Below are 12,454 nucleotides of genomic sequence, written 5' to 3' on the forward strand. Positions count from 1 at the left end.
ATGAGTGTAAGCCGTTCGCAGTTACATCAATGGTCTTCGAAAAGATGAGGGGCCAGAATCAGTTCAGCATCTTGCTTCACTGTCCTGACCCAGGTTTTGAGTTGGCCACAGGGACATTTTTTTCAGCCTGGTGGCAGTACTGGATCAATGACTTCAGGGATAAAGTGACCTGGGTGTTGTCGAAGAGCATAGTCAAATCAACGAAGGTTGGCAAGGAGAGATTTTTTAAGGGAATAAATCTTACAGCGAGTGCAAATTGTACTGTTCCAGTGGACATGGAAGATGCTGTGTAGGTAGTGATGGTCAAATACCTCCAGTTTGTGTAGATCGCAGCCCTGAAGGAGAATGGTGAGGATAAGGGTCTGATAGAATCCAACTTTGGTGTTCAGACTTATTTCCTTTTGAGATGAGAGCTGCAATCAAAGTCAATGCCACCAATTGTAAAAGAAAAATCTGTCTCGAATTGTAACTTAATCCCCTCCATAATTTAATGAAGTATGTCTCAAAAGTCTGACTTTATTTTAATCTATTTCACAACGATGACACATTTCATAAAGTTCAATCAGAATCATATTTTAATCACTTCATTTCACAATGAATTTTCACAAAATCCGACTCTCACCTTGGTCGTAGCAACTTTACATTTCTGCTGAAATAGCTTGTAATCTCATTAAAAAAAAAAAAAAAGAAAAAAAAAAGAAAAAAAAGAAAAGAAAAAAGAAAGAAAAAAAAAGAAAAAAGAAAAAAAAGGGAAAAAAAAAAGAAAAAAAAGAAAAAAAAAAGAAAGAGAAAAAAAGAAGAAAAAGAAGAAAAAAAAAAGCAACTGTCTTCCTGCGTACATATTTACATTTGTCACGTTCTCTTTGCTGATAACCACTCAAACCCTGTCGTCTCGCCTTCGGTCTTTTTATAACGTCTTTTTAGAGTAGCTAATTCATTAATATGCAAATTAATGCATTTAAACTACAGTTAGTAATGTTATAAGAGTTTAGTTTATCTTCCCAAGAGAGAACATTCTATATAGAGAGGTTTTATTTGTCATTTCTGAAAGATTTTCTTTCACAAAAATCTACAATAACAGATAAAAAGAAATAGAAAGAGTTAGAAAAATCCAGAATGTCCCAGAACTTTCAAAAACCTTCAAGAAAGATTGAGAGGGTTCTAGAATATTCTGATACTGGGTGTAAAAGAGGTTTTCACTCTAACTCGTCAGTTGTTGGTTTGTCAATATGAGTTCAACCTCAGCTTAGGGTTATAAATCCAGTTGAAACAATCCTCTTTAAAACCCAAAAGGTAACTTTTGTTAACAGGAGGTTTTTGAAATATTTCTCTGACTAAAGATACCATAAATTTAAAATTGTGAATAATTGAAGTACTCAGCTTACTCTGATCTCCATCTTCTAATACCCTCATCCACCTTCCGGACACTAATTTTTTTTTATCATCAGCTTAAGTAAAATTCTTTTTTGTTTTGTTTGTGTAAAATAAAAATTTATATTTCATTTTATCTTCTTATTCACTTTTAATTTCACATTTTTTTACACTTTTAACCATATAACTAAAAAAAAAAAAAATTAAAATTAAATTAATCGACCCATGACAGATTTAAACATTTTTTTATTCATGCTTTTTTTTAACAAAAATAGCAAATTCTGTTATGTTTAACAAGTAACTACAAGTTCGGAAATAAAAAAAGAACAATAATAATATATTAAGAATCTTCGGTTCTTGTACGAAATTCACTCCCATATTAAAAAAAATAAATAAAACAAAAAATAAAATCTGTATGAAATACCCATGATGGAACAAAAATGTCATATTCCAAAAATTATGCAAATTCATCAAGTAGTTTAATTTTATTTAACTAAGAAAAGAAAATTTTATGAGGAATCAAGGACAGACTGCCTCGTGTCGCCATCTTGAATAAACAAAAGGAAATAATTCAAACTTCCAAGTTTGTTTTGTGTTTGTTTTCAGCCTTATAAATCATAAAATTGCTGCAATATTTTTGGTATAATTGTGAGGGGATGGTTAAAAATATTTGGAGATTCTATTTATAAACAAGGGTGATAAGAACTGACCAATCAGATGAAACTACACTCTGCTGTCAACCAATCAGAACCAGAATCACTCCATAAAATATACTGAATCTCTTAAGAATTCCTGCAGATAACATTTCTGCTTCACATTCACACAAGAAAAAACTCTGCTCTTCATCTGAAGATTTCTTTGTATTGGTTACCAACCAGAAACTATTTTCAGTCTTTAAGCTTTTACAGTTCAAAGCTTCTCTGGATTGATACTGCCATATTGGTTGAAGAACATTTCTCTTCTCTCCTGAAACTAAAATGGCTTACAGCCAAAAAAACAATTTTTTTGTATATATATATATATATATATATATATATATATATATATAAAGATAATCAATTTACCCAATTTTTGGAATATGATCTTTTCGTTTCATGACGATTACGCCGAAAAAGGTCACGTGACATACTATAATGTAAGGGGGATAACTTATATTTGAACAATCATCAAAAGAGTTTGTCAAGAAATTTCATACATATTCAAATAAAGGAATGTGCATCCAGTGGGTGACAACAAGGCTTACCGGCAGTATCCCTCGAGACGATCAAATAATGCTGACCAGGAGCCAAACTGGAATCACCTGTCAGTATTTTCAAGTCGTCCTTCATGTCTATCCCATTCGGATTCATATCACATTTCAAATCAACAACGTCATGGCTTTCCATAGCATGATCTAAAGCAGAAAAGATTATAAATATTATTGATTGAGGAGTGTTAAAATATTGATACGAGGGAATGAAGGGGGGGGGTGAAGAGGAGAGAGAGGGAAGAGATGGAGGTTAGAAAGAGAAGAGAGAAATGAGGTAAAGAAGAGAGAGAGAAAAAGAGAAGGGAGAAAAAAGGAATGGGGAGAAAAGGAAGGCTGGGAAAGAGAAAAGGAATTAAGGGAAAAAGAAAAGGAAGGTGAGGAAGGAGAAAAGGCAGTGGGGGAAGGCGAAAAGGAAGGATGGAAAGGAAAAGGGGAGAGATAAAAAGAAAGAAGAGGGAGAAAAGGAAGGGGATAATTGAATCATTCTCTTCTCTGCCAAGGTACTTGTACTGTTCCTGTTCTTCTAGATCCTTGCTGTCAGTATCTTTAAGCGGTACGTTTTCTGTTTAGTCTCTTTTCCCAACACTGATAGTAGTTTTAGTTTGGAATATGATGTGACTCTGAAAATTCACTCCGGTAAGCTTTTCGACCCAAGGAATAAAAAAAAAAAAAAAAAAAAAAAAAAAAAAAAAAAAAAAATCGCATCAAATTTACACTGTATTGAAGCCTATTATGTGATTTTATCAGATTTTAAAATTTTTCAAAAAAGCACCAATGTGGGACAAAAAAAAAAAAAAAAAAAAATGTGGCTGACAGGGGAACAGGTTTTTTCTTTTGGACCTTCATTTAGACATTACAATATATCTATGGACCAAAAATAGAAACAGTTCCGTTTTTTTTTTTTTTTTTTACTCACAGTGTCGATTCAAAATTAGGTTTGATACAGATAGAACCTTGTTTTATATATTTTTTTTGTTTTGTTTTACTTCAGTCTAAATTCTCAGAGGTTAACACTTGATCTTTATATAAGACTAGCCGGTTTTCATAGATGTACATCCAAGCAGCATAACATTAATGTGGGTGTGCCTCAGGGGTTTATCCTTAGACCATTATGATTTTTGATATTCATAAACGACCTCCTTGATAATATTGTGTCCAAGATGGGTATATTTGCTGTTGATACAATGCTCTATGACATGTAAGAGGGAAGAATGGATGTACATAAATCTAAGACAATGGCAGAATCATTAGAAAATAACCTGCAGACCATAGTGGAATGGGGCTGAAAATGGATTGTAACATTTAAGACTAATAAGACTAATCTGCTCTCCTTTAAAAAAAACAAAATGCTTCTCTATTCAGTGATTATGTGTTGCCCAGGTGTTTGGAGGTGTGTGTTGAGCAAAAAACAAAAAAAGGGGGGGGGGGGTAAGCAGGCAGGCTCCAACCCGTGAATGTGGAGTGTTAAAAAAAAAAAAAAAAAAGTGATAGTGGGCAGGCAGGCTGGAACCCATGACGCGAAGATGGGAAAGAAAGTGAAAGAAAATTTGGCATCTTAGCCGATGTCTCCATGATGCGGCCGGAAGTCAAAAGTGGTGAAATTAACCAAAATCAATCCAACGGTGACAATGACTTGCTAAAATGGCGGCAAAAAAAAAAAAAAATCAACTACCTCCTTGGACAAAATGTCCGAATTTAGGGTGAAAGAATTAATGTTTTTGGCCAATTTTTCGATATTTGTCATCCGAGACTTTGAGCTTCGAAATGCTACTGATTTTGTCAGGATCCGTCGCCTCTGTTAAAAGTTTTTGCAAGAAAAAAAAAAAACAGTTAACGTGATGTAAAAAAAAGTTTCAACATTAGAACTTTAAAAATAAAAAAAAATATTACATGACCGTTCGAACTTGCAATCTCAAGATAACGACACTGCTCCTTAACAAACTGAGCTAAGACCACATCAGTGAAATTGGGTTGTTTTTTTATATTTAAACTAATTCAAGAAAGACCCTTTTTTGCGCATGCGTATATGGCTATCTTGTCATGAAGAAACAATTTTTTGCTACCCCTCCCTGTAGAAAAGTGTCCCATTGAGGATGAAGGAATTAATGTTTTTGAACAAGTTTTCGATATTTGTTGTCTAAACATTTGAGCTTCAAAATGATACCGATCTCGTGAAAATCTGTCGCCTGTGTGGAAAGTTTTTGCGAGACATACAAACACACACACATTTTGCCTTTTATATATACAGAAGATAACACCCGAATCCTTCCTTCAAACTCTTCGGACTAACATTCACAGGCAATATGAACTGAAACAAATACACTAAGGACATTGCAAAGACTGCTGCAAAGAAGGTGGGTTTCCTCTATCGAACTAGAAGACAAGTTACACCTGAGAGTATCCTGTACTTTTACAAAGCCACGATTCGCCCATGCATGAAGTATTGTAGCCACATCTTGGCCGGTGCATCTACCACTATCATCTCCCTCTTAGATAGGGTCTAAAAAAAGAGTTCTTAATCTAATAGGCACCACTTTGTCAACTAAGCTCCAACCCCTGTCCCATCGCTGCAATGTTGCATCGCTGTGCATGTTTTAGAAATATTTTAATGTACATATTCCCAACAAACACACTTTGTAAAAAAAAAAAAAAAAAAAAAAAAAAAAAAAAAAAAATCGCACCCCTTCACTGTTGAGGTCCCTAAATGACAGAATCCTTTCTACTCAGATAGTGTCTTCCCTCGAGCAGGTAGACTTCGGAATTCCCTTCCTGCTACCTGCTCCCTGACTGCAGAAGTTTAAATGTAATGTAAACTTATATCTTGTAAATCTTTCCTAGGCATGGTTCCAAATAGTAGTCTGTTAAATCCAAGTGGCGTTATGCCTTGTTAGGGGTGAACGCGAGTTTAAAAAAAAAAAAAAAATGGTTGAATATAAAATCAACAAAAACATTGGTTCATAGTCACTCACTTCTGGCATGGCTGCTACCAGAAGCAGTGACAAGGAAACTCAGTTCCTCCACTTTTTTTCTCTCATGCCTATATCTCCCCTGTGCATGTACTCTTTTTTATGCCGTTTTTCCGATCATTCTTTCAACTTTGGCCTCTTCGCAGCCAATTTTTCACCCAAAAACTTACTAAAAAGCTTGCCGCATGTCTCAATACCCTTTATGTAGAATTTCAAATGTTTAGGCCCAAAATTGGCTTAATAGTTTGCTAGAGACCGCAAAGGTAAAATCTTTTGAACTTTGACCTCTCGGCAGCTAAATTTTTGACACCTGGGAAGCCAAATTTCCAGCAAAAAATGACGAAAAAGCTTGCCCTATGACTGAATACACTTTATGTAAAATTTTAAATGTTTAGACCAAAAAATGGCTGACTAATTCGGTAAAGACTGCAGAGGTAAAATTTTCTTTTAACTTTGACCCCAATTTTGACCCCTTAACATTTGTTTTGGGCTCAAATCAAATTAAAAAGTTTGGTCCATGTCCAAGTAACCTACATCTAAAATTTCAAGCGTTTAGACCCAACACTGTCGGAGGAGTTTGGTAGAGTTTTCAAAAGGTCAAATTGTTGAACTTTGTCCCCTTAACAGCTAAATTTCTGGCTGAAAACTGATTAAAAAGATTTTCCTAAATCTCAATACACCTTATGTCTAGTCTCGAGTCTTTAGGCTGAAAATTTACAGTAGTTTGGTAGGGAAATGCACACACATTGACACAGACGATTTCACTTTTATAGATATACTAGCATTTCAGCCTGGCATTGTCCAGGTGTTTGGAAGTGTCTGTTGAGCAAAAAAAAAAAGTGGTAGTAGGAAGGCAGGCTTGAACCCGTACTGCGAAGGAGGAAAAGGACAGGGAAAAAACCTGACGTCTATGCTGTTATGGCCACCGCCAAACCGAAGTGACATTTTTTTAAATTAAGGCTAGACAATCGAAAGGAGAGGATGCCTTTCAAAAATATCGTCGAAAAAAGCCCCCCCCCACCCCCACTGTAGAAAAGTTTCTAGTTGAAGGTGAAGATATTAATGTTTTTAGCCAATTTTTCAATATTTGTCGTCTGAAAGGTCGGATTTAAAACGATACTGATCTTGGTAAAATCCGTTGCCTCTGTCAAAAGTTTTAGGCAGACATACATACATACACACATTTATATATTGGTAACTAAAAATTTTCAACCCAAACCGATTAAAAAGCTTGACCTATCTGAATACCCTTTATGTAAAATTTCAAATGTTTAGACCAGAAATTGTCCGAGTAATTTGGTAGAGACTGCAGAGGTCAACTTTTTTTTTTTTTTAATTTTGACCCTTTAACATTTATTGTTTTGGGCTCAAATCAAGTTATTAAGTTAGATCCATGTCCAAGGAACCTATATCTAAAATTTCAAGTGTTTAGACCCAAAATTGCTGGAGAAGTTTGGTAGAGTTCTCAAATGTCAAATTGTTAAACTTTGACCCCTTAACAGCCAAATTTCTGGCTGAAAACCGATCCCAAATCTCAGTATCCTGTATATCAAATTTCGAGTCTGTAGACTTAAAAGTGAGAGAGTTATTGCGTAGGGAATGTACACACACACACGTTCACTTTTATAGATATATAGATAGATTTTTTCAATAATGTCCTTTTCTTTTATTTTATTTCAATAAATCGCTTCACAATAGAAATACTGAAGAACAATAAAAGTGAAGAAATTGATTTGCCTTGTCACCGCTTCCAGTAGCAGCCACACCAGAAGTTAGGAAGTACGTTAGCTGACTATAACCAGATGTTGTGAGAATAACACTAACCAGTAATACTAATAATCCAAATGTATTAACATTGTTAGGCAATCCTTATCCGGATCAATTTGAAAAGATCTATTTGTATTATTGAAAGCTTGAATGGCAGAACTTCCGTACCTGTATGTGTCTGGGAGTTTGGGTTTGAAGAATGTTGCGCCATGCCCTGCCACAGAGAATCAAAATCAGAGTCAGCATCACAGGACATGACTCATTTACATCAAGCATTTGAAGGAATCAAAATAATATATACATGTCTACACATATATATTATATGATGTTTTGCTGTCAAGAAGTCATTTAATCAGCTACATGGATCACCCTGAAAAAGACAAAAAAAAAAACATAATTAAACAGTGATCATTTAAACAGAGTTGGTTTGTGTCATAAGCAACTTTATCACACTTTCCTCTTTTTTGAATAAGTTGTAGGAGAGGGGATTAGTTGACAGTAATATATATGTATATATATATATACATATATAAGTGAAAATGTCTGTCTGTGTACATTTCCCTACCAAATAACTGTCAATATAGACTTGAGATCTGACATAAGAAGTATTGAGATTTGAAAAAAATCTTTTAATCGATTTTCGGTCAGAAATTTGGCTGCCAAGGGGTCAAATTTCAACAATTTGACCTTTGAAAACTCTACCAAACTCCTCCGCCAATTTGGGATCTAAACACTTGAAATTTTAGATGTAGGTTCATTGGATATAGACCAAACTTAATTGGATTTGACCCCAAAAAATAAATGTTAAGGGGTCAAATTTAAAAAACAAATGACCTCTGAGGTATCTACCAAATTACTCAGCCAATTTTTGGTCTGAACATTTGAAATTTTACATAAAGTGTTTTCAGACATAGGGCATTGGCTGCCAAGGGGTCAAAGTTAAAAAGATTTGATCTTTGCAGTTTCTAGCAAACTAATGAACCAATTTTGGGTCTAAACATTTGAAATTTTACATAAAAGGGTATCAAGACATACAGCAAGCTTTTTAATCAGGTCAAAGTTGAAAGAGCTGACCTTCGCAGACTCTACCAAACTCCTCCACCAATTTTTGGTCTAAACACTTGAAATTTTAGATGTAGGTTGCCTGGACAGTCAAACTTTTTAATATATATATATATATATATATATATATATATACACACACACACATATGCACATAAAGTTATGAACAGTACATAGAACCCGAGGAAAGCCGGGCTGAAATGCTAGTATGCTTTAAAATCTTAATATTAAATTTTAGTGCTTCAATTCAATTTATTCAGCATAGTTTATTTAAAACATTGCATGTTTTGTCGCCGTTAAGGGCACAGTAAGAGAGAAAAAAAAAAGTGAACAAAGAAAGAGGGAAGGCTACTACAAATTTAGAATGTCGGAAATACAGTTGACCAGCATCTGTTCAACCTTGTCTTGATCCATTGCTGGTGTGAGGACAACCTCAAATGGCAGAGAGCCAATATGCGGATGGAAAATGCAGCTTTTTGTCAGTTTAGCCAAAATCTCTAATGAAACAGCTTCAAGTCGTGTCCCCTCAGTCCATGTTTGGGTGCTAGGGTGAAGAGGAGATCTCAAGGTCGTAATGGCCATGAAGGAGGCTATAGGCCAAAATAGGTTGTCCCTCAATCTTCGGCACTCCGGCAAAAAAGCTTCAGTTACCACAGATTAGTGAATTTCGAAACCAACATTACGTACTTGTCATATCAAAATTAGTATAAATTCAAAAAACTACAAAAAAATGATCCAGTAGAAAAATAATTACAAGAAAAAATAATATTTATTATTTTGCATGTTTTCATGTAAAAAGTTTAAAAAATCCAAGGGAGGTAACTGAAATAAATCAATCTGACAATCCATTATTTTAAAATACAAAATGCTGGAACATTATTGTGGATGATTTTTTTTTTTTGGCAAAAACTGGATCTGGCACATCTTCTGGATCATTTTTTGAATTTATACTAATTTTGACATGACATGCAAGTATGTAATGTTTTCACCTGAAATGCATTTGTTTCAAAATTTACTATTGTCCTCAAACACCTAAATTTTTTTTTAAAGTCAAAAACAATATATGCTTTCTTTTTTCTTAAAAACTAGCGTGGGTACCCGGCATTGCCCAGGTGTGGAGAGGTGATGCAGTAAGTAAGGAACCCTGGTAGGAACTTGTGCAAATTTAGATAAGGGTCCAATCTTCGAGTGAGAAAGAAACGGGTTTTCAGTTCAGTCTCTTTTCATCAACCCCATTTGGCCACACTTGAAATGAATAGCTCTCGTCTTGGGGAAGCACCATTTTTTGAAAAGCTTCTAAGACTGATTTTTACTACTGATCTGAAATGGAACATGAACATCAAATCTGTTATCAAGGTTGCTGGAAAAATAGTTGGATCATTCTACTGCTCCAGTAGGTATCTAACTGCCGATGCAATCCTCTATTTCTATCAAGGCAAGTACATCCTAAAATTGAGTACTGTTGCCATATCTGATCAGGAGCTGCTCAGCATGCTATATCTTGCCTTGATAGATTTGAAACCTAGTAGGTAATGTCTTTTTTCACTTCCTTGCAACCTATTTCCCACAGTAGAGATGTTGTGAGCCTGTTACTACTAGGTTTCAAAGCCGGTTTTGAAATCTATCGAGGCAAGATATAACTGGGTTCCGCCATTATTTATTTATTTTCTATTATTTAGCAGTTGAACCCTACAAGACTCACAGACACATGCGCATTTTTGAGGTAAGTATTTTCACACTCACTATAAATTTCTCTCTACTGACAAAGAAAATCAATTTAATAATTTTTTTTTCAAAGAAAAGTTAACTTTTTTTATGAATAAACCAAAGATTGTAAATCACAATCAATAAAAAGTTGTTTTTTTTTATATTGTTACAACTTTTAAATCAGACAAATGCATTAGGGTAAAAAAAAAAAAAAAAAATTGTACAAGTTTTTTTTAATATTTTTTCCAAAAATTTTTATTTTATTTTTTATATTCTGTTGCAAATTTTTTTTAGTATAATAGTACAGGTAAAGTTATTGCTTTTGAAGCTTTCTAATTGGCTAAGCACTTGGGCATCTTTCAGAAGACGCAAAAAAAAAAAAAAAAAAAGTTGGGTTTGTCAGTTTTAAAAGCTGTACCAGTATCAAATGATGTTCAGTCACAAATGGCTTAACAACAATCTTTGTTTATTGCTCACAGATGAAAACATAACAGTGATTAGGGTTACACTGTACTTGGGTTGCTTTTGACTGCATCATCTTCACAAAAGAACTTAGCCTCCACACCCACCTCTTATTAATCAAAATCCTTACATGGTGTCTCACTTCATGAAAATTCTGGCAGTAACAAACATTAATTTAAAATATTTCCAAATATTTTAAATTAACCAATCTATTATCTACTTATGGAATCCCACGAAGGCGTCCACCTTGATTAATGTAAACAAATATTTCAGACCAATCAGTTTTTTTCTGAATTTATTTGAAACAGCCCTTTTGGATCCACTCATAAGGCCAGATTTTTCCTTCAATAAACAGTTGAACCAAAATCCACAACATAGCTTGCCTCAGTCCTCTCTTACCCCTTCTCCCCAGTCTGGCTTAGGGTTGCAATCTCAACTAACGTATAAACACAATCATAACCATATGCACGTAAACATTAACGAACACACATACACCAAACTCATTAACATTTTTTTCATTATCGTCTGCTCATCAAAAACAAACTATTGATGGGACGATTCCAATATTTTTCCCCCCAACTCCGATACAATTACCAATTCCGTATTAAATTCCAATTCTCTAAATATTTAACCATGAAATTATTTTTTGTTCAGGATTACCGTAAAAGCACATTTTATGTGTGCACATAGTTTGTAAAATTAAAAATACACTTGTGTATAGGATGATCTATAGATTAGTTTGGCAGGTAATTGAAAATCAATCAATATTTATACCAGCAATGGAAATTTTGTTTTAAACAATTAAATAACAAAAAAAAAGATAATTAAAAATAATAAACAGGCATATATTCTTGCGATTCCGATACTCCAAAAAGTTCTGACTTTTTTCGATTTCGATTAATTGTCCCAACACTAGTATAAACTTATTCATTGAAATATTCCTAACTTTTCTCAGCTTGGATATTCATGTATTGAGCACTGTTGAAGTAAATATAAATATAAAATAAATTTGGGTACTTATGCAGGGAAGGTACCATGCCAAAACCGATGTTTCATCAGCATTTTCCCATAGATAAGGTAAACCGCTGCGATATGCAGAAACGCTTAGCCAATGAAATTCAAGCAAGCAGATAAGAAAAAATAAAATAAAATAAAAAGTAAAAAAAAAAAAAAGAATCAATTTGTTGACAACTTTATGTAGCCATCAGACATTCCCGATGAAAATAACATGGTACTTTTTCTATGCAAGTACCTTGTTAGGTGAAAGTACAGAATAGTTACAAAACATCCGTTTTTTTGTTTTTTTTTCATGGGGGTCACCACTTATCAAGGCCCGAAGGCCACTCAGGGATAAGGGTTATTGCGTGTACAGTAATCAATGAGATAGTATTGTAGTAGTCATTAGTATTAGGGGTTTTGATTGAGTGTCTTACTTAAGGGGGCCGTTTGTCAGGAGTTTGTTTATGTTGGACTTGAAGACGTCCAAGTTGTAGTCAGGTGGGAAACAGGCAAGCGGCAGAGAGTTCCACTGGTGTGCAGTTCTAAGAAAGAAGCTTTGCTCATGGAATAAAAATGGGTTTCTAAATAATGTCATTATTGCAGCTCAGTACCTTTTATGTATAAGTATTTGGAAAAAAAAACACACAAAAAGCTTATCTCCCAAATAATTTCTGGTCGTTTTTTGTTTCATTTTCAATAATTCTATTAAAATTTTGAAAATAAAAAAAATTTGCTGTTATAATTTTTTTTCAGGGGGAGGAGAGGGGAAAAGGGGGAGGTCCTGGTGCATATTATGAACCGGATTTCTCGTAAACGTCTGCTCAGGCTTGGCCAGCATCTGACGTAAACCATCGGAATTAGCTGAGTGCCG

The 12,454-nt window shown here is 34.2% G+C and overlaps 1 protein-coding gene across 7 annotated transcripts in view; it reads right to left on the reverse strand.

Annotated features, from left to right (window-relative positions):
* LOC145243648 (cyclin-D-binding Myb-like transcription factor 1) overlaps window positions 1-12,454 on the reverse strand; it is a 90,229-nt gene that overhangs the window by 71,923 nt on the left and 5,852 nt on the right. For all 7 annotated transcript variants that reach the window (XR_013862920.1, XM_080106692.1, XM_080106694.1 and 4 more), the window contains exons 2-3: window positions 7,522-7,723; window positions 2,615-2,764 (exon numbers count right to left, since the gene is read on the reverse strand). Coding sequence is in view for 6 of the 7 variants with exons in the window: in XM_080106692.1 (XP_079962818.1) it covers window positions 2,615-2,764; window positions 7,522-7,609 (238 nt within the window). In the remaining variant the exon portion in view is untranslated. The remainder of the gene's footprint in view (window positions 1-2,614; window positions 2,765-7,521; window positions 7,724-12,454) is intronic.

Source organism: Euprymna scolopes, chromosome 22 (genome assembly GCF_053919585.1).
Source record: "Euprymna scolopes isolate OS-2025 chromosome 22, ASM5391958v1, whole genome shotgun sequence".
Classification (NCBI taxonomy): Eukaryota; Metazoa; Mollusca; class Cephalopoda; order Sepiida; family Sepiolidae; genus Euprymna; species Euprymna scolopes.